Here is a 23,602-nt window from a genome sequence, read left to right as displayed (position 1 = left end):
GAGTTTACTTCTAGCGCTGCGTGCCTCCCCAGACCCCAGGCCTGGAAGCACTTAGCGTGGTCAAGCAATGGAAAACGGTCCCAGGGCTGTAGTTCCATTTGCTCCATGAGATCTGTCCAAACCAGTGGCTCCCTCCCTGTCTGCCCTCTAGCTACCCACAGTTTGGGCCCCCGGTTCCACCCTGATGGGCTGCCCCAGACAGCCTGTCCATAGCAAGACAACCGCTGCCCTCCACCCTGAACTCTCACTGTGCCAGGGCTCTGTGGCTTGGCCATGCATGCCAGGCCCACATGATACTCCTGGAATAGTTGTCACTGTCAAACAGCTGTGACCGCACAGTCCCCCGGGATGACCCCTGGATGCCTCCACGTTGCAACTGTCACCTTTGCCCTCACCTTTTGTTGGCTCGGGCCAGGACCTGGTTTTCCTGGTCCAACCTCTAGTCCTGCCCACTGACCCTTTCTCACACCTTAAGCCACGTACCTGAGGGCTGAGCTGGACATTCTGGCTGGAGCCTGGGGTCCAAGTGCCTAAGGACAGACCCCTGGATGACAATTAACCCCTCCTGAAACTGATCACTACCTGAACACCCTTCCAAAGGATTCCACCAGCCTGCCTGGAAACCCTGTGGACTGGGGCCCAGCCCCTAGGGCAGCCTCCCTGGATTTGGGGCTGCACCTCACGAGCAGCCTCCCCTCCTGCTGCCACACTGCCTCCCCTCTCCCTCCCGCTCCACACTACTGTTACTTTCCTGCCACAGTCTTCCATGAAGGACTAGAAACAACGCAAGTGTTCATTGACAGAAGAACTGATGAACAAACTATGCATATTTACAATGGGATATACAGCAATGCAAAGGAAACAGTACCAAGGACCCACAAGAACCGGCAGTGGGAGACCACGTTACCAAAGTCCGCATACTTTATCACAGTGTTTTTATAAAGCTCAAACACAAGCAAAGCAGAACGACACGCTGTTTAGGGATACATTCGTGGGTAATACAGTGTTTGTAAAGCAAGGAAATGATAAACATAAAATTCAGGGTAATGGTTGCCTCAGGGGTGAGTGGAGAATGTGATGGGGAGAAGCATAGTAATTGGAGATCTGGGGTTGGGAGGTGGGTTTCGGATGATCTTTCTGTGGTTCTGCTCCATAGCTTACATATTGTTCCATGCATTCTTTGTGTTATACACAACTACTACAAAATCATTTACTACTTTAAAGATTAGATGAAAAGGGTCCCAGAGGTACCCCTTATTATCTCCTTCCCATTCTGACTTATCTGGTGGTGGAAACTGTCTCGTGAGGGCCTGGACGCCACGTACCCCAGCCCCACCCAACCCACCTTCACAGCCAAATAACCTGAAAGAAGCTCCGCCCTTGTTCCCATTTCCTTCCCTCCCACAGCCTGACCCCTCCCATCACTGCACTGAAGTCAGGAAGCACCAGGCGCAGTTTCAGTTCTGGTCCATGTGACAGCTCAGCAGCATTTGCCGAGGCCGACAGAGCGCGTCGTCCTTGGCATTTAGGGTGGCTCCTCTCCTGCCCCCCTCCTCCGCTTGTCCCTCACTTAAATGGTGGTCCCCACACGGGTATTCCCCGGCTTCGCCTCACTTGGCAGCCTCTCTGGGCTTCAGTCGCCATCTGAGTTCCCAATCGTTCTCTTCAGCCCAGACTTTTCGCGCACGAACTTCAGGCCCAAATGTCCAATTGTCTACTCCCTTTCCACTTGCAGGTCACACAGGTATTTCAGACATGTTCAAGGCCGACTCCTGACGTTCCCCCCACGGGGGGAAGTGCCTAAGCCACCTGCCACTCACCCTTGCTTCTCCCCACCCCTCACTGCCGTCTTCTCTCCTCTCTCCACCAGCTCCATCCACTCACCAAGTCCAGCCATTCTACCTTCTCAGTGGCTCTCAGATCTACTCTCTTCATCTCCGCCAAGACCGTCCTAATACAAGCCAACGTCATCTCTCACTCATATGAAAGCACTCGGCTCACTAGTCACCTCCCTGTCCCCAGTATTGTCTCAGTCCATCCCCCCTGCAGCCATGCTGTTCTTGGCAACATGCAAACCTGAGTTCATCAGTCCCCTGCTAATACCCTCCAGTGCCCCCACGGCCTTCGGCTCTCCACGATGGGCACCACCTCATCTTCCTTCATCTCTCTCCACGTCTCTGCCTCGAGCCCCACCCTCCAACCACACTGAACCTCTTTCAGTTCCTCAAACACTGCATGCGTCCCTCGTCCCCCAAGCAATGCAAACGTGTCTCCCCCTACAATACCTTGTCTTCCCTCACCCGATCAGTCTTGCCTGGTTCATCTAACTCTTACTTCAGGTTCCAGTTTAACTGCCACTTCTTCTAGGAAGCCCTCCCAGACCACCCTCACTCCCGCCCAGAAAACGTTAGACGGTCCCACAATCTCACAGTGCCCAGCACATTTCCTACTCCATTCTAGCACTTGTGACGCTTTATACTAATTGCTTTTTAAATTATCTGTCTCACACAGGGACCTGACTTACTGTCTCACTAGGACCTCAGACAGTGCCTGGTTCCTACTAAGCAGGTGGTAAAAGCTGCCGAAAGAAAGAATGAATAAATGAATGGCAGGCACTGTGCTTTACATATGTTGTCTCATTTAATTCTTACAAGAATCCTTTAAGGGAGGTACTATGAGTCTCATTTTACAGATGAGAAAAGGGAAGCAAATTACCCCAAATCGCACAGCTAGCAAATAGAGAGCTGCAAGCTGGACCCTAGTTTAACATCAAAGCCCACGCCAGCAACCACCCTTCCCCACCTCTGGCCGTCCCACCCCAACCCCTCATTCCACACGAGGCCGGGCACCCCTCTGTAGGCCCCGTCAAGGTCCAGAACTCGGCCGAGCACTGGTGATGGTTACCTGGAAACACGTGGGCCCCGGCCTCCCTGCGGGGATGTCCAACTGGTAGAAAACTTTGAGCTCTGGCGTCAGGGCAATGACAGTCTTAATCACCAAGGAGATGATATCAGACCAGACCTTCTTGATGTCAACGCCTTTGGAAGACAACCTACAAAGGATGCTAGAAAAGGTCCTTTTGCTGCCTGTGCTAGCACTGTCCGAATGGACAAAGTTACCGCTGTGGACGTTCAGTGAATAGTTGGTTAAGTGCATAAAGATGTGATGCAGGTTTTTGGCATTGGGCTCCTGATATGGCTCTGTACAAAATCTAGAGAGTCCATCTTTGGCTATGTAAATCTCTAAGGGGTCTAAGGACTTCAGTAAGACATACAGACGAATATCGAACTTGAGCTTGTCGATGAGGAGAGGTTTGCTGATGTACTCCTGGACCACCGCCGGCCTGCTCTGGAGCATCCCTGCCAGGCGGATGTCACTGGGGTCTTTAATGAGGTAGATTCCATCACCCTGACAACCGCCATCAGGTTTCACAATAAAAGTGGGCTTCCAGGAGGGGTCACCATCTTTCACCATTTGTACCTTGGGGGAAAAAAGAAGGGTTAGCATTACGTTATTTTCCTCTCTGGACCCCCAGAATGAGCCCTGCCTGTGAGAGTACTCACGGAGCACCTGTCAGGGAGGTAACACTGTACTAGACAGTGAGACAGTGACCTGAGGACTGCCCTCAATCTTGTCCTGCAGAAGGGAGGCTGAGAGTGCTGCGGATTTGCAGTCACAAGACCTGGGTGCGAATCTCAGATCATTGCTAGTTATTAGCTCATGAGGACGATGATGATGATAAAGAAGAACTATTTATGAGTGCCTACTATGTGCCAGGTACTATGTGAGACACTGGTCATAAGTTATCTCCTCTAACCCTCATGGGAAATACGGCAGTTCTCTTTTTATAACACAGGAAATGGAGAGGGTACAGGGGTTGTTAAGAGCATGGGCGTAGCGTCAGGCTGCCTGGGCTCAGATCCCGGCCCTGCTACTTACTGTGTGACCTTGGTCAAGTTACTTAAGTTATCTGTGCCTTCCTTATCTGAAAAATAGGCGAAGGATTGTTCTGAGGATTAACAAGGTAATAAATGCAAAGAGCTAAGCCCACAGAACCTGACACATACCACGCAGCCATTAAAACCTAGCTGTTGCTGTTTTTCAAAGATCAAGTAACTTGCCAGCAAACCGAGGGGTGGAACTGGGATTGGAATCTAGATCAAGGACTCCACCATGCTTGCACCTTCCTCTGTACTACCATGCCTCGGTTTCCTCATCTTTAAAATGGGGCTATAAAACCAACCTTCACTGGGTCATTGTAAAAAAAGAAATAAACTGAAATGTGCAAAGGACCAAGCGCAATACCAAACACAGACCTTGTACATGGAATATGTTAGTTTTATCTTTTATACTTCTTATTAGGTTTGTCCATTATAGACTTGGCCAATCCTTCAGTCTGCTGAGATCTTTCGGTCATCCATAATATTTGCTCTCCTCCCAGGTCCAGGTCAGCAGGACACTCACATAATTATCCAGGGCACTTGCCCAGTCCAGACAGTCAGTCTAGATCTCTGGGTCTGCATAATTCATACACGCTCAATTCCCCTGGACACTTGTCACATCCTTCGTGCAGCTATAAAGATGGACTGAATGGCGGGAGAGGAGGTTTTCACAGGAGAGGCGGGGAGAACTGGAGGATATTTAAAGATGGATTTGAAAGATGGAGCCACTCTCCCTGCAGCGCTTGGTGTGAAAGAGCCGGAGAACAGGGCTTCTTTCCATTCTGAAGTGCGTAACTCAGAGTGGGGGCGGCATGCCCAGTGCTGGGCTTGCCCTGGCCTCCACCTCTGCTGCGTAAGCCCAACTCAGGACACCTGCACTCTGGGTTTTACTTATCCCTCCAACCAGCCTATATTTCTAAGTGAAGCTTTTGCCAATTCCTTGGGCACTATCAGTTACTCCAGGCTTGTAAAAGATCTTTAACAATGGAGAAACACTTAAAGCCTTAATAATGGTCCACATCAATTGTTTCCCCTTGTCAGCAAGATTCGAGAATGGAACTTCACCAGAGATCAATGCAAGCCTCCCAGGGCCCTCCACTGAGCGTTTCTCACAACTGTGACCTTGACGTTTATGTAGTTATTTAATATTCATCTACAGCATTCATACATTTGGCCCTTTACAGTAAATATACGTGTGCTGGAGAAATGGCAGTTATGGATCAGGAAGTGAAAAATGTCAAGTTTGCACTGATGGGTAATTTCTCCCTCTGGAAAGATTTTGCTATGCTGGAGATACTAACAGTTCAATATATTATCGGGAGCAATATTTTCTCCTTTGAAATCAGCGTATATGCCTTAAATAAATTAAACTACATGGTCAATAGTCTCTGCCATTCATTGCATTACTGAATATTTCTTCTGCTCTTTGCCAGAGTAGTACCATACAAATCAGGATTATTAATACTAACAGAATCATTGAATTTTTAGAACCAGGAGGATCCTCTCCTAATTCAAATGCGGAAGCTGAGGCTCAGAAAGGTGACAGGACTTGCCTTGGGTCCCGTACCTGGGTAGGGGGTGGTTAGGATGAGACCTGAGGACTTCTGATCTCACAGTAGGTTCTCTGTGCCATTTTTACCTCGGATCGGATAAAAATTAAAGGTCTCTTTTTTCCTAAATACTATAAAAAGAGCCTCTTAAGATAGCAGACAGTATTGGTATCTGAACTCCGTCCTCACCCTAGAGTCTGGCCCCTGCGCATGGCCTGCTTGGAACTGTAACCACAGACCCTGAGTTTGCCAGGACTGCCCCCATTCCAGACCTGCGGCCGGGGCTCCGGGCACAATCTACGGGAAAGCCTCATGGCAGTGCCGAACGTGATTCCCATAGCACCAGGCCCTTCCGCGACTTCTATTTTACAAAAGGAGAACGTTTTCCACAATTTCACATTCACTCTCCTCTGAGGTTTTACTCAAGGGCGACCCTTTCCCCCCAGCTATTAAAGTTATTAAAGTCAAGAACTAATGCATTGGTTCTTAGCAAGCAGTCATCGACCAGAATCTAAATATAGTCCATTTATAACTAGGCCCCAGCCCCAGACATTCTGATTTAATAGATCTGGGATGAGACCTGGGCATGCGTGTTTTGGAAAAGGCACGACAGGTGATTCTGATGTTCACTCGGCTTGAGACTCATTGGACTAACGTGAATCAAACAAAAATGCAATCTAGGATCAACATATTGAATGAAGTTTTAGGCATTGATACTAGCCTGAACGTTTGGAAGACCTGCACTTAGGCTAATCTGATGGTATCTTCATTTTTACCCCAACCTGCTGTTGGACGGGAAACCCATTATCTTGTAACTGTATGCATGGATGGCTGAAAGAGATGCGGAGAGGACGCTGAGGCCTGATTGCTTGGCACTCATCCGGCCCATTAAAAAGATTATGTGTATTTTACTGCCCCCTAGTGGATATTTAAGAAATGTAACTGGGAAAGATCCCCATTCAAAATTCACTCTATTAAGATGTTTAAATGGTCTTAAAGAAGCACCACTACAAAGCTGTGGTACTGGGAAGGCAAGATCATGTTTTGGATGAACTCATCTCTAAAATACCAGTTTTGGCCAAGGTCACATTGAGTTTTCATACTCTCTGTCTTATATATTTTCACATGTTCTCTCTACTACACAGATTGGCCTCCCTGTGAAAAGTCTCTCAGTCTGCACAAAACATTTTAAATGATGGGCAACACGAATATGAAATCCTGGAAATATGTGCCACAAAATATCAGTGCTGTTTATCATTTCCATTGTGCGTTTTTGTATTTTCCAAAGATTCCATTAGGAACAGAAAATATTAGTAGCAATAGTAGGCAGCAGGAACGCCCCTAACTAGGAAGATTTTCATAAGGAACAGCTTTTGGCGAACAGATGTTTGTATATCTATGTTCACAGCAGCATTACTCACAACAGCCAAAGGTGGAGCAACCCAAGCGTCCATCAACAGAAGAGATAAACAAAATATCGTATATTCATACAACGGAAAATTATTCAGCCATAAAAAGGAAGAGAATTCTGACACATGTTACGACATGAATGAACCTTGAGGACATTATGCTAAGTGAAATAAGTCATCACACAAAAGGACAAACACTGGATGGTTCCATTTGTATGAGGTCCCTAGAATAGTCAGATCCATAGAGACAGAACGTAGAATGGTGGTTACCAGAGACTGGGCGAGGGAAAATGGGGAGTTAGTGTTTGATGGGCAGAGTTTTAGTTGGGGAAGATAAAAAACGTTCTGGAGATGGAAGGAGGTGATGGTAGCACAACAGTGTGAATGTACTTAGTGTCACTGAACTGAACACTTAAAAATGGTTAAGATGGTCAATTTTATGTTATGCGTATGTTGCCACAATTTTTGTGAAGTTGTAAAAACTTTTAATTAAAAAAAAGAAAAGAAAAGAAATAGCTTTTGGTGAGTCAGAAAGAGTACTGACACAAAAGACAGAAAAATCTGGACTCTCTTCCCAATTTAGGCAGGTAATTTCCGACAGTGTGACCTTGAGAGAGTCACCTAACGTCCTGGGCTTTGTTGTACTCACCTATAGAACAAAGGGGGTCACACCAAGGTCCCTGGCTTCCGCCAGCTAACAGGTTCTAAACAATGATTTATCTTGACATCAGCACGGTTGAAGGCTGTGTTACAAACACACAAGTGACATTAGTCAGCGGAGAGTTCTCACTGAGCTGCTGGGATCAGCGCATTGGGGTAACGGACAAGAGCGGAGATCTGGACGGGAGATTTATGATGCACTTGAGGAAGTCGGCTGGGCATCAGGGGAAAGCAGCTAAAATAGTTTGAGAGAGAAATTCAGCAACTGGAATACCAAGCCACAAAGCATTATGAGCAGCAAGGGGTAGGTAAGAGGACAGCTTCTGAAGAAATACTGGGTCTGCAATACCAGGGGAGTCAAAGCCAGTTAGAACAGTCCTCTGTCACTCAGATGGATTCGCATCCAACCTTAGCAACCGAGACCCTTGGTGTCACAGGCACAGGAAGTAGATCTTAAGCCAAAACATGCCCCTGGGTAGACAAAGACATGTCACAAAGCGCATGCTGGATAGGGTGCAGGAGCCAGCCCCTTCCCCTTCCAGCCTCTGTGGCCCGAGCCTCAAACCCTGGGCAAATCCCTACACCCAGTGTTCAAGGTGATCTCTGAGTCAGTTGAGAAGGAAGCAGTCTGCAGTTAGGTTACTGAGGGCCAGCCAGGAAGGGGCAGAGTGGGAGGTAGACAGGTGAGGCCGAGAGGAAGAACTGAGCAGGTAACATGCTGCCACAGTGCGGTTTTTGTGAAGGCGGGAGAGAGTGGAATACATCTGGGGAACTGCAAACAGCCCTGACGACTGGAGAGCAGAGAGGGGTGGGGAGTGCACTGAAGTCTCACTCGTGGGACCGCAGGGGCCGGGTCACGACGACAGCAATAACTTTAGCACACACCTACAGGCCACTTATTAATATTATGGGTTAGGCAGTCATAAGCACTCGATGTGGACTATCTCATTTAATCCTCAACAACCCTGTTTTACAGATAAGGAAATGGGGGCCCAGAGATGGTAGGTAACTTGCCAGAGGTTACACAGTCAACAGGATGGGGAGCCAGGATTTAAACACAGGCAATTCAGAGCCCATGTCTAGAATGAATGAGGTAGGGTTTCTGGGAGGGAATTTCTGCCCATTCTCAGGAATTTTTTTCGCTTTCCCATTCCCGAATCCTGAGATATAAACTTTTTTCTGTTCTCCACGATGAATTGTTTCCACAAAGCGATGGTCGATAGTACCAACCACCTGGGTCCAAGGAGCTGATTTTCCCGATTTCCCGACCAACTTTTCTCGGGATTCGGGAATGGAAAAGCAAAAGAAATTCCTGAGAATGGGTGGGAATTCCTGCCCGGAAACCCTAGAATGAGGGATATGTGTGAGGAAGGGGAATGGAAGGAGACCAAGCTTGGGTGTGAGGCAGTGCCTGCAGGGAAGGGTCTTGAATATCATTTTGGGAGCTTGGACAATGTCCTGAAGTGATGAGGAGTCACTGAAGGGTTTTGAGGAGGAAGCAACTTAATTAGATGTGTACTTAGAAATATTCTTCTGGCTGCCGTGTAGAAAATGGCCTGGAGCGGGTAGATGGTCAGGGGCAGAGAGGAGGAGCCTGAACCGAAGCTGGCAGTGGGGTCAGGGAGAAAGAGGCGGGTTTGAGAAATATTTTGGAGGTAAAATTGACAGAACTGGGTAACTAGGGAGGGAGACAGGCGCGTTAGGACAATTTCCAAATGTCTAGGTGGATGGTGTTATGTTCCCAGGGCATATAGGAGGCGTGAGAGAGGTTTAGAGGAAGCTGGGGGAAGGTGGAGCCTAGAGGGCACACAGCTGGAGGGGCTCTGTAGTCATCTGGGTCGTCGGGCCCCTGGATGATGGCTGAAGCCTCCACAACGGGCCAGGGTACACTGGGGAAGTATGGAGAGGGCGAAGAGCTCACCTGGGAACGAGAGGCTGGGGCAGCCAGAAAAGATCACAAAACGCCTTGTATTTGTACTTGATCTGTAGGCCACTGGTGGATTTCCACCGGCAGGTAACATGGCACCCATATCACTCTGGCACTCATGAGGAAGATGGTTTGGAAGGAATGAGACTAGATGCAGGACGATATGGGGGCATATCGACGTCCTGAAGGGGCAGGGGCAGTGGGGTTGGGATGGGAAACAACACAGGGAGATTCAGGGGCACCTGGTGACTGGATGGAGATAAGGGTGAAAGGGGGGGATTCAGCAATGTGGGGGGATGGTATCATTTACAGATTTAGAGAATGCAGGACGAGGAGCAGGTCTGGGGGGGAGGGGGAGGTGAGGAGGGCATCTCATTGACTGAATATTATTAATTGAACACCTACAGCCACAGAGCCAACTTAGGATTTCATAACCTCACTCCTCAAACCCCTTGCTGGTCCCTGGAACCCGACCGCATTGTCCAATATCTCATACAGATGATTAATTTTGCTACAGCAACTCTCCCAGTATTGGCAAAAATAAGAGCTACTGTCTGGCAGGGGTAAGACTCCGATTTTAAACTCAGATATGGAATGTCTTGAACTGGAGAAGGGTAGCCAAGTAACCTCTCAGCCCGCTGGTTAGTGGGGCAGCCTCCGGCCTGGGGGAAAGCTGCAGGACCTGCCGCTACAGAGTCAAACATTTTCACCACTCCCCGGTTTTTAAGAATTCCAATTAAAAACTAAGTGGCAAAAGAAAACAAAACAAAGCCTCTGCTCGTTTTATAAGTACCCTGGGTTTACTTGAGCAGTTTAAAGGAACTACCGTAATTATTCCCAAGGAATTGTAACTGACCACTCATGTGCAACTCCTTGGCATGGCTTAGCTGGCCCCCCTTCCTGGGCAGGCTGGCTCTAAATAACTCTCTCAGCACCCTCATTTCCTGCCCCCCCATCACTCTTTCATGCCTCTGCGCTTTTATGCGTGCTTCCCCCAGACCTCTCTCCCACTTCTTTGCTTGCAGAACTCCTACTCACCCTCTAATGCCCCCCTCAAAGGTTCCCTCTGAGAATCCTTTCCTGGTCTACAACCCTCCAGGCAGAATGGCCACTCCTGTCCTCTGTGCTCCCACAGCAGCGGCATCTAATCTTTCTTTCTGCAGCACATTTCTATCCGATTGTAATGTAACTACATATGTTTTTAAGTTTAGAGCTCTATTGTGTTATAGCTACATATTTAGGTATATTATGAAAGCTAAGAACATGGACACTGACGCTAGACTGCCTCCAGTACTAGAAAGCCCAGCGCTGCTGCCACAGCTATGTAACTCTCAATAATTTTACCTCTCTGTGCCTCAGTTTGCTCATCTGGAAAATGGGAGTAGTGGTAACAGTAATCCCTCTGCCATATAGGGTTGCTGTGGGGATTACGAAAGTTAAAGAATGTGCAGTGCTGAGGCTCGCATATGGTGGGTTATTATTGTTTATTGTAATGATGTCTCTCCCGTTTGACTATGTGCTCACTGGGGAGGAAGACCATGCCTTATTTTACTCACTATTCCCAGTATGTAGCAGAGTAGGTGCTCAATAAATATTTTCCAAAGTGAAACTAATAGGAAGCTTGATTACTATGGCATTTATGAACCCCAGGAACATCCGTTAATAGAGGTCTAGTTGACAGATTGGCAGATAAACCAGCTTCTTAACTATAGAAACAAGGGTATTTTAATGCATAAGAGGAAAAACTCCATGTGTAGAGCACACGGTCGGTGCTATGTGCTATACGGTCATGATATACCGAATCCTCACAATGGCCCTGCAAGGAAGTGGAGGCTCAGAGAGGTGGAGTCCCAGGGCCAAGGTCACACAGCCAAGGAGCAGTAAGTTATAATTTGAAACCAAGTTGATCAGATTCAAAAGTCTGTGATCTTTCCATGACAACTATGTTCTTTGGGGAAACTCAAAGCAGTTGAGATGTGGGAACTTCTGTGTAGTAGGCAGAATAAGGAGGGAGACAGCTCTGGGAAAACAGCTAAACCAGCAGTGTAGGGAGGGCCCTGTACAGCTACAGAGCTACCTTTACCTTCGCATCTTTGCACCCAGCCCCGCCAGGCCCAGGAAGGAATTACCACACACACACACACACACACACACACACACACACACACATACACTTTATGAAGATACTGGAGACTTGCCCAAGGCCACACAGCTAGTGGCAGGGCCGCATAAAATCTCCAGATGTCCAACCCAAACTTCTACCATAACTGTCTCACGCATTGGAAGAAGTCTTTCAGAAGAGACCTTGGGGATAAGTAGTCTCTCCTCGTTCCGACTAATAACATCACATTTGTTTGATAGTACAATAAATTCCACTGCTTTTCACAGCTATCACAGTATTTAAAGTTCTATTCTAGGGAGAAAGAGGAAACTGAAGCCCAAAGAGTCAAGTAAGAAACCTGTAGTCCCCAGGCCAGAGGAGGAACCAGAGCGGCAGTCCTGGGCCCAAGCTGCCCTGTGACACAGCATCACAGGGGTTTCTCAGGGAGGCCAGCCCTTCCGATCATGACAACCAAGCAGTAAAGAGGACCCTCGCCACGTGCTTTGCCCAAATCCAGACCATTGTCAAGGCCGTTTACTGGATCCCACCTCTAGTGAAAGAAACTTTACGTGGCCATAATCTACCCATCATTAATGAACAATCAGTAAGTCACTCTAGAAATACACCTGGGACGATACATCCTGCTTAATAGGAAGGAACCAGCCCTGTAGTGAGGCTGTCCCTGTTCCTCTCAGGTCTCCCCTCAACACCCGGCCCCCCACTCCTGAAGCTGAGTGACGGGAGTGAGAACACAAGGACAGCCCGTGCACCAGCCGGGCCAGTGGGCCCTGCCTGGCTTCCCCCATCCCGCCCCTCCCCCTCTCTCCCGAGTTTCCCTGACGCACACATGTGGGCTCTGACCAGGCTGCAGCTCCCCTTCACTCCCACCAGATTCACATCTCTGAGGGTCTGTGGGGAGCAGCAGAGCGCAGGGCTTCAGAATCAGACAGATGTGGGTTCAAGTCTCAGCTCGGCCACCTCCCAGCCGTGGGGTGCTGGAGCAAAGGGAAGAACAGTGCCCAGTACCGACGGCTGCTGTGAGGGTTCAATAAGATCTTGCATTTGGACACTTACACAGCATTCTTATTTGTTATTTCATTTTACTTTATAATTTATTATTCTGCCTTGGTTTCCTGATCACATTCCAGATTCTCCACTGAGGCTCATTGCGCAGCAACTTGGCTGGAGTCTGAAGGCCTGTCCAGCACTCCCCCTGGTGACTGGGCCTGTCTCCTACCCTCGGCTGTTTCCTGCTCCCCTTGGAGGGCAGCCTCACGTTTCCCTTACTCCTGTGGGCCACCCAGCAGGGTCCAACCCATAGCCTGCTTTCCTCCCTGGCCTCCCGGGCCTCACTCCCCTTTCTTTCTTCCCCACAGTCTACTACTGAGATCCCAGAAGGCATCACAGCTGATCCCATCTGAACACAATACTCGCTTGCTGAGTAAGCTCCCCTTCCAGCTAAAATCGTTTTTCCAATACTGAGGCTTTCTTGCTAATGAAGGGGTGAAATAATCTTTAGCTCCCCTCCAAATGTACGCGCCTACATTATAATCAGAAGCCCTGACTTTTCCTCCTTCCCAGCACCACAGTCCTGGTATGTCTCTTACATTCTTGCCATACTTTACACTCTGAAGTTTAAAAAAAAAAAAAATACCAGGACATCAATGTCATGTTTTGCATCTCTTAAACCAGGCGTCTTCCCTCCCAATGCCAGCCCACTGTCTGCAGTATTGTTGAGTGCCAGATCTCTGACGATATAATCTGAGTCAGGAGACACGGGGGAAAGTGGGGCTGGAGGGCGAGAGTGTGACCTTCCACAGTCACCTGGCATTCAGGCGTGGGGCACCGAGCCCAGGCGTTGGGCTAGACTCATCCATGTGGACACATGAGATCGAATCCTCCAAGATGGACGATAATCGCATTTTCATTCTTATGCTTTGTAACCAGAGGTTCTTCCCCACAGTCCAAGACCCGACAGAAAAGGAGGCTGTTAACTCGACTGCTAACTCCTTCAAGTCAGGGAAAATCACGCTCCGACTCCAGGGTCCCCCCTCCCTGTCTGACCCCACTTAGCACGGAACGTTGCATGGAGCGCGACTCAGCAAGTGCTGGTGGAAACCCAGTTCCCTGTCTCTCTTGTTTAACGTCTCACATTTTGTCCAGAATCACAGGTAACATTGCTTCTAATGCTAAGCCTGGGTGACTGCAACCACTGCCAGGACTTCAGTTCCAGGACGCCCTGGATGCAGCTGACTTCCCCGGTTTTCTTCCTCTGGCACACACTTCTCTCTTGGGCTCCAGACCCACATAATTAGACACCTCCATAGGCTTCAGAAATTCCATGTGGCCAAAACTAAATCCAGTGTCTTTTTCCTCAAATCTCCTCCTCCTTTGTTCCTTGTGTCCGTAAATAGTAGCACCAGCTACCGATGTCCACGAGCCAGAGCCCGGGGAGCCACCCCAGCTCTACCTCCTCTCCCATCATCCACCCACATCCAGTCACCAAATTCTCCTTCTTCAAGCCTCTTCCCGTCCTCTACTCCTCTCAGCACTTCTCACCTGCATTACTGCAATGGCCTCCTAAGTGATCTGAATACCTGAAATAGAGGCTCTGTGTTTGGTATTTCCCATATATTACTTTCAATCCTTAAAAGCAACCCTATGTGGTAAGCATTAAAGGGCGAGCTGTATGAAGTTGCCATTTTCATAGGTCAAAACAGCCATAGATACTGGCAACCTCATAGTGTTCAACCTAATATTATCATCCCCCTGCCCCCGTCACAGGTGAGGAAACTGGGGCTTAAAGGATCAATTATTTCCCCAAGGTTAGACTCCAGGGGGCCAGGATCTGAACCCAGGTGTATGTTCAAACACCCAAAGGCCATACTTTTTCTGTTAAATCATGTCATCTTTCAGGGTTCATGTAACAATTTCTAGAGGAAGGCTCACAGCTTACTACTTCAAGATGCAATTAATACTATATAATAACTACCATGTATGAGCACCTACTATGTGCCTTACATTTATTGTTTTCCTTAATTCTCACAGGTACATTATGAGAAATCAACTGATACTGGTTTTTTTCTTTTTTGTTTATTCCTTGTTATTTTTTTAAGTATATTTTTGCTTTGTTCTTTAGTACACTTTGTGTGCATGTGGTATCATTTTTAATAATGTTACAAATAAGGGAGCTGAGGTTCAGAGAAGTCTGACGACCTGTGAATCACATGGGAAGTAACAAGTCAAAGGGTCAGGAAGGCAGGACAGTAAAGAAAGGGCAGAGCGGCTGAGGCGGGGAGGTCTGCGATGGCTCCTGGGATCAGGGCCATGAATGTGGACACTTGCTGCCCTGGGTACAAGGGGCATGGCCCGCCGCTGGGTCTGCCCGGCTCACAGTCACCGGGCCTGTACAGCAGCACAGAGCTGGTGGTGCTGGGCAAGAGCTCTGAGCTCTGCCAGAAAAGCACGGGATGGAAACCAGCAAACCAAGAAACCAACCTACGCGGAGAACCAGGCCCCCAGCTGGACAGTCGTCAGCCTGATCATTTCCACCAGGAGACTGAGAACAGGATCTGCTGCACGCACTGGATTTCAATCACTGGGTTAAATTTCAAGGAGAAGCACGAAGGTGTTGACACATAAGGAATTACTTCCACACGCCTTTGATCTCTGTGAAGCTCTGTGGGTTCTAAAAAAGCGTGCAGGTTGGAAGCCAAGCTGGGCTGAGTTTTACAAAGGAGCCCTACTGGGCCCCTGAAGGCCAGCTCTAGAAGCCACTTTTCCTTAAACAAACACTGTCCCTTCCCTCCCCAGCTTTATATCAATGGGAGCAGGTGGCCACTGGACAAGATCTTTGGCTAAGCTCTCCGATGGCTCACGGGAACTGTCAGCCTAGCACCCCCTTCCTGACCTCTGGCCAGTCACTTAACATGGGTGGTCACCGAAAGGAAACTTCTCTTGTTCCTTAGTAAACCAGAGAGGGGCTGTGGAGGCCATCTCTCCATGTGGGAGCAAATCCACTTTCCTTGCCACATTGTCCTCACCACAGTGGACTTAGGACAGGAAGAGAGTTTTATCCCCTTTAATGCTTCTGAACCAAGCATGGGCTCCACCACTTTCCTTAGCTCCGCCATGGCCCAGAGGCAAACAACCTTTAAAAGACTTTATTAATGACTCAAGGAGAGCAGAAGGGAAATAAACACAGAGAAGAGCGTGCAGCTAGGTCATTTTGCTTCTAGATACTCTCAGGGTGAAAGGGCTCCTCAGCGCCCTGAGATGGCTGGAGACAGTATCTTCCCGTGTCCTGGCAGCACATGCAGATTCCCCAGAGGGAATCCCCTGACACTGACAGTTGGAAAGGTTGGAAAGAGTGCGCTCTCTATGGGAGACCTCACCTAGGGCACCCAGATAGACAGGACAGCTGTGTGACAGCCGCAACAGGACAGCGTTTCAGGGTATCAGGATATAATCCCATAGACTAACAGACACAGAGGGACACAAGAAATGGAGTGTTTGTTACCCCACAGTGTCGTCATCTTCATCCATCTAACGAGGATTATAATAAACCTCTCTGGCCCTGCATTTCCCAGACTTGCACAACCAGGGGACACTTGTAAAATTAGAATGTACTTGGAGCTCAGTATTCCGATTAATTCCAATTAATAATGTGGCCGATTATAATGTCGATGTATAATGGTGACATTAGTCAATATGTATCATGACACTAAAAACACAACAGTTAATCTGAGAGACAATTTACTCTTTGCCTTCACCTTGAATCCACGATCTCCTTGTCAGTATTTCACCCGTGTAATTTTTAAAGTAAACCCTGATTATCTAACATCAGGTGAATCCAAGAGCAGCAGAGGTAACTCTGAGTGGTTTCACTCTGAGAAATCTTTTTCTTCTGAGCTTTAAGCACTTTCTAAATATCTACAAGCTGCTTCAAATCTGTCACAGTGGAGGAAGGAAAAGAGCAAGAGGAAGAAGCGGCCATTCATGGAGCACCACAGCGCTGGGCGCTTTAAGGCCACCCTACTTCCCAATGAGGTAGAGTCGTTGTTTGGGTTTTACAGAGGAGGAAACAGAACTCAGAGAGTGAAGGAAGCAACGCAAGGCCAGTCGTTAGCTGTGGAGTGTCAGCACAAGTGGAGCCAGCCCGGATCCCAAGCTCTTTCCAGGACACCACTTTGAAAAGGAAGCAGGGAGCGAGCGTCAGCGGGTGGCTTCACATCACGTAGTACTGGCTTCCCTGCTGCACCAAACGCTCCATGAGGACGAGACCTGTGAGGCCTGTTCAGCACAATAATCTCAGTGCCAAGTCCAACGCCAGAGACTGGAGCTAAGAAAGCTCAGGGGACGTGGACATGATTTTGAAATTTCTGAAGGGCTGGCATAGAGTCCACAGGGAACACACATGTTCCCTGGGACCAAGAGGCCAAATCACATCCAGCGGGGACGGGGAAGAAAGGATGAGAAAGGTCTCAACTCAGGAATATTTTAAAATTTGGAAAGTCCCACAGTGGAATGAATTGCCTTAAAAAACATTAAACTTCGCATTTCTGAAGATGGTCAAATATAGGCTGGAGTCTGGTCACCTGTCCAGGTGTGGCGCAGTTTCGCCCAGAGGGGGTTACGCCCTTTCCAGTCCCAACATTTGTTTATTCTTTGGTACCAACTTCAATTCTAGACCTAATTCGTATCTCTGACTCGCTGTGTGACGTGGCCAAGACTCTTTCCCTCTCTTGGTCTCACTTTCCTCATCTGTACCATGGAGCCATTTGTCTGCTTAGGGTTTCCAGGATTCTTTCCATAAGCTCTCTGGAGAACTAGGTTATGACCAGACTCCCTGCAGGATGGCGCTGTGCTACGGGGTCGCAAACCGTCCTCCCTCATGTGGACGCCTCCCACCCCCCACTGGCCACCTAGGGCAGTGAACTCAGGGAGCCTGATCAAGGACATTCTCATCCCAGAAGTAAAGTGTGAATCAGGGTAACCTTAGACATAAATCTGGAAAGTGTTAAAAAGTAAACACCTGTAAGCAATATACCAGGATTTGTGTTTTTTATGGAGGAGAGTCGAAAATGCCCCTGCTCCGTACAGAGCAATCAGTGGTTCTCAACGAGGGAGGAGGCAGCGCCTCCTAGGGAGGGTTTGGGGTATTGCTGGGAGTGTTTCCAGTTGTCACAGTGAAGGGAGAGCGTTACCAGCACTTGGTGGGCAGGGACCAGGATGCCAGACTGCCACGCACTGGGCAGTCCTGCCACACCTTCATAAAGTGAAAGAACCTGTTTATATAGAACATGGAGGGAGCCTACAACCCAACTCCATGTCACATCTGAACAAAAAGAATTTTCTACATGATTTAAATTGAGTGCCACAATTCTCCAGGAATGCCACCTCCATGCAAATAGAGGGAAAGTTATACTTTGCCTTTTTTCCCCCTGGAATTTTATCAAGAGTTGTTCGATATTTCAGAAGCATCACATCACTGATGGCACATGGTTGAGTCACCCGTGCTACACACGGTGATTATATGCGACAAAACAGTTCAAAAGGTCAAATAGTTTAAAACATAGTATATATAATATATCATTATGTGTAATATCATATATATGAGAGAGAATATGAATAAGGTTGAATCAAATTGTCTTTCCTTGTATCCAAACTTATTCATCACAGGTAGGTACAAGCATTTGACTACTTCATTATGTCTTCTAGTGTAACAGTGCCCCCCAAAGCATTTACCTACTGAAATACAGAGAATTTTGTTATAAAGAACGTTTCCTTATTTTCTCCTTTAAAGAACATTTAGGGTGGATTTTTTTAAAGAACTATGAGTGGTTTTATTTCATTTCAGGATGGTAAAGAGACTCTCACAGAATATTTTTTATATAAGGGAGAGGGCACTGAAATGACACCCCTGTAGCAATGAACACACTTAGCACCCACCAAAAACAAACAAACAAAAAGCTCAAAAATTAAAAACATAGGGCTTCTTGGAAATTTGAGTGAATCCAAGGCTGGGGCAGAGGAAATACAAGAAAAGCCTAGAGCATCTTGTGGTGAAAGTAAGAGCGTTCTCACAGTCACCGAGACTGCTAAGAGGACACAGGGCTCCACTGACCAAATCTTGGATAATTTGAGCATCAAAATAAATAATGATAACAAAGGATTATAATCCATTGAATAAAATAAGAATCCATGAGCTCACATGAACATGCATGCATCCATAGATAAATAAATTAAAAGGCAAAGTTATTTCTTGCAGCAGAAACTCAACTAACAAATGGAAACAGAATGGTGGACTTAGATAATCAGCATTTGGTAACCATCACAATAGTAACTGATTTAGGCAAGAATCGTTAACCAAGGTTAAAACTAGAGGAGTAACAGGATATTATGTAGTCTTAAAGTATCTTCCCACAAGATACTTATTAATTAGAAAGGGGAAAATGGCAACTTTTCAGGCAGACAGCCACCTTAGCAATGGTTGGAAGTTAACATCACCAGTAATAAGACACATTAATATCATGTGCCTGTATGGATGACACCCCTGAGAAAAACACAACACTGCTTCTGTGCTATTCCTGCCCAAAATGCATATCGTGAATCTAATAATCTAGACAAAGCCAAACTGAGAGGTTGTCTGCTAAGTAGCCTATACGGGCATGAAAACACAAAGAAAGACTAAGAAATTCTTCCAGATTAATGCAGAGTAAAGGGGCACAACCGTTGAGTGCAAGGCATGATCTAGGATTTTCTTTTACTATGATTACTGGGACAGTTGTCACAATCTGAATAGATTCTGAACATGATTAAATTTAAAAAATAATACTGATCAATGTTAATTTCATGATTTTGATTATTACATTGTAGCTAAAAACCAAAATGCTCTTTTATTTAGGAAATACACACAGAGTGTTCAGGAGTAAATTGTTACCCTGTATGCAGCTTACGAGAGAAAGAGAGAGAGAGAGAGAGAGAGAGAGAGAGAGAGCAAGCAAATGTGGTAGATTGTCAATATTTGGGGTTATTTGGGTGAAGGATGTACAGAAGTTATTTATATTTTTCTTACAATTTTTCAGTAAGTTTGAAATTATGACAAAATAAAAAGTTAAATTAAAAGAAAATGGAAGAGGGCCATTAATTTCAAAAGGATAGGAAAGCACTATTAGATCTATTCTAGCCAAACAAATCTTTTTACCCTACTTTTCTAAGTCTCCTCAAAAATGTATGGGGTTAATTTCAGAAGGAGGGTGGGAGAAGGGGGGTACGTGTGCCGGTGAGAGGAAAACACAAGAGAATCATATTTCATTAACGAGGCCAGAGAATTCCATTACAACATCTTTCTAAATCCAAATCTCGACTTTGCTTCGCCTTTCATTAGAACTCCTCCAAGAAGCAATTATATAGAAAAAAAGTTGAACAAGAAACAGAGTAGGAGAGATTTCTTCATTTCTTTGGAGACGAGGAAAGGAGCTACAGGCAGAGCAATTTTCATAATTTCCCTTCGAAAATAGGCACTGAACTCAAGATCAGTTCCACTATTTTCTTGAAGAAAATTAGGCATCTCTACTCAAGTGACTATGGCGACACCACTAAGAATCTTTGCAGGATGAAATGAAAGGACAAAAATTGAAGGGTGAAAGATGACCTTTTCCCCCGCTTTTAGGAAGCAGGGTTTTCGTGACCTTTAAATCAGTCTCCCAGAAAAATGTTTACCTCTTTCACTTTTTCTTTTGCAGAGCTTGCGATGGGGGGCCGGGGGGCGGGGGGCGGGGAGCACTTTACAGCAGTAACCCTGTAATGATCACATTTATCTCAAAATTCCACAGACAAAATCAGTACTGCAAAGTAGCAAGACTCTAATCGCTGCAATTTAAAACACTAAATGTATTTGAGGCCAAATTGAAGTTTAGAAAAATTAAACAATAGAGCTTCTACTCTTTAAACTATTATACTATACAAGGCTGTCTCAGGGGGTGGTGGTGGGGGGGACGTCTAAGAGGAAAAAAGTTTAAGTCAAGCTGGGATGCCATTCAGTCAAAGGGAAGTCTTAACTCTTTTCCCTCTCCTAACTAATCTATCATCAAATCATGAGACAATTAGTCTCAAGATTAGATTTTTATTAAAAATTAAAATAAGTTTATTTCCAATAAGCCAGAAACACAAGAAATGCTTTGTGTAAGCATTCTTCGCTCCAGCTTAAATTTCCATCTAAGACCACAAAATCTCTTTCAATATTCATTCATTTCACACACATATGCCAGAGGGTCCCCTTTGTGCTGGGCACCTGGGAAATGGAAATGAATCTCCCAGCTCCCTGGGGGCCCCCAGTGTAGCAGGAACAGCAAATAAGTAAATGTCCATTTGGGTAGAACGTGGTTCTCATAGCATCCCTATGGTGCTGCAGATGAGGAAACTGAGGCTCAGAGTAATTAAGTAACCTACCCAAGGTACACACTTAGGAAGTGATGAGGAAAGGATTTTAACCTAGGTCTATAATGACTCCAAACCCTTGCCTCACTATCTCTCAAATAGAAACCATGCAACAAAATACGGTGTTTGGGGGTCCTACGATTGAGGGAGAGTATAGAATTGGGACCCAGAGGAAGTGCCCATGGGTCAGGGCTGCAGGGGAGTGGGAGGTGGAGTGAGTGGGGAAAGGGTATCAGAAAAAGCCTTTATAGATATGGCGGCACTGGGCTCTGTCACACGGACACTTAGGAGGAGTCTGTCAGGTGGGCAAAAGCAGGAAGGGTATCCCTGGCAGAAGAAACAGTCATAGGTGCACAAACTTGGGCAGATGTGAGTCTTTCTGAACGGGCTTTAGAGGGAACCACCGGGAAGGCGGTCTTGGCTTCGCCAATATTTGCTGGCCTCGGCCGACCATACCACAGCACTACTTGGGACGAATATGCAGACACAGCTTCAGTTCGTGACCCTCCAGGGAGTGAGGCGGAGGTGAGGAGATGGCCACGGCCAGCCCCAATGCAGTTCCAGAAGCAGCTGTCGTGCAGCCTTCATTATCAGCACTTCACCAAGCCGCGGGCTACACCGACCCAGCGTTAGCAAGAAGAAGATTGATTACATAAGGCCCTTTGTGCTCCCACTGAAGCCCTGGCAGCAGAATTTCATGCAGAATTTTAACTCCAGCAGGGAGTTTTATGGAAGCCCAGGAAAGCCAAACTCACAGAATTCACAAAAGGTTAGAACTGGAAGGGATCTTAGTGATGCTCTACAACCCTCTCCTCTTGCAGAGGAAGCACTGAAACCTTAAGGGACGGGGTACATGACTTGGCCAGGGTCTCATAGCCAGTTAAGAGGTGGCAGCAGGATATGACACCAAAAGCACAAACAACAGAAGCAAAAACCAACAAGTGGGACTATATCAAATGGAAAAGCTTCTGCACGGCAAAGAAACTATCAACAAAATGAAGGGGCAACCTACAGAACGGGAAGAGATATTTGCAAACCATATATTTAATAAGGGGCTAATATCCAAATTATACAAGGAACTCATACATCTCAACAGCAAATAATAATTTGATTTAAAAATAGGCAGAGGACCTAAACAGGCACCTTTCCAAAGAAGACGTACAGACGGCCAACATGAAAAGCTGCTCAACATCACTCAGCATCAAGGAAATGCAAATCAAAACCACAATGAGATAACGCCTCACACCTTATTGGTGAGAATGAGAACTGGTACAGTCACTACGTAAAACAGTACAGTGCTTGCTCACACAATTAAAAAATACAACTACCATATGATCCGGCAACCCCACTTCCGGGTCTACTCAAAGGAAATGAAATCACCATCTCTCAGAAATACCTGCACCCCACGTGCATTGCAGCATTATTCACAACAGCCAACACACACAAACAAAATTCAGTGTCCATCAACAGATGAATGGATAAAGAAAATGTTACACACACATGCACACGGAATACTCTTCAGCCATTAAAAAAAACCAGAAGGAAATCCTGCCATTTGCTACAATGTGGACGGACCTTGAGGGCATTATGCTAAGTGAAATAAGTTAGAGAAAGACAAATACTGTGTGATATCATATGTGAAATTAAAAAAAAAAAAAAAGCCAAACCCATAGAAACAGAGAGTAGAATTGTGGTTGCCAAGGCAGGGGGATGGGGGAAATAGGAAGATATTGGACAAAGGGTACAAACCTTCAGTTACCAGATGAATAGTTCCAGGGATCTAACGTACAGCATGGTGACTACACTTAACAATACTGTTTTATATACTTGAAAGTTGCTAAGAAAGTAGACCTTAAATATTCGCACCACAAAAAAAAACTATAATTATGTGAGGTGACGGATGTGTTCAATAACATTGTGGCGATCATTCTGCAATATACATGTGTATCAAATCATCATGTTGTATATACTTTAAAAATATACAGTGTTATATCTCAATTATATCTCAAAGAGCTGGAGGGGGGAAAAAAGGGACGGTACCAGGACTGGAACCCAGGTCTCCTGACCCTGGCCCAGTGTTTCATTTCATGTTAAGTGATTGCACAGGGCAAGGATACATCTAACTTGTCTTGTAACCCTAGCACATGGCCCTCAGTAGGTCACCGGAAATGTATGAACCACACTGAGTCAGAGATCTGAGTGCACGAATTGCAGAGTGTGTATAATTAACCATGTGCTAGTACCTTTGATTCTGAATCTCTGTCTTCTCATCTGTAAAGTGGAGATAATGATAACTCCCCAATGAGTCAGGATAACAGAGGTCATGTGTATAAAAAGCGCGTGGTAAACTGCAAAGCACTACCCATGTGCCAGTTGTCACTCGGGCTATTTGAAAGGACTTCCTAGTGAATAGGACCTAAGTGCGCTTTTCCAAAGAGGAACAGCATCTTGAGTTTCAGATGATGTCATTTTTCCAGTAAACAAATTGAGCTGTTAAGCAAGGGGCACAAGAACAACTCGATATATCTAAGCAGGAGGTGGTGAAGTTCTATTTTTGGCAAAAAGGCAATAAA

General features: G+C 46.5%; 1 protein-coding gene across 6 annotated transcripts in view; it reads right to left on the bottom strand.

Moving 5' to 3' along the window:
- Positions 1-23,602, bottom strand: part of TTLL11 (tubulin tyrosine ligase like 11) — a 222,324-nt gene that overhangs the window by 132,333 nt on the left and 66,389 nt on the right. For all 6 annotated transcript variants that reach the window (XM_088793200.1, XM_074330956.2, XM_074330955.2 and 3 more), the window contains one exon: positions 2,905-3,480. In XM_088793200.1, the coding sequence (XP_088649326.1) occupies positions 2,905-3,480 (576 nt within the window). The remainder of the gene's footprint in view (positions 1-2,904; positions 3,481-23,602) is intronic.

The sequence above is a fragment of the Rhinolophus sinicus genome, chromosome 16, assembly GCF_057876585.1.
Source record: "Rhinolophus sinicus isolate RSI-liver-muscle chromosome 16, RSI-T2T, whole genome shotgun sequence".
NCBI classification, from domain to species: Eukaryota; Metazoa; Chordata; class Mammalia; order Chiroptera; family Rhinolophidae; genus Rhinolophus; species Rhinolophus sinicus.
The sequence above is the reverse complement of the archived record's forward strand: the minus strand, read 5'-3'. Positions and strand labels throughout refer to the sequence as shown.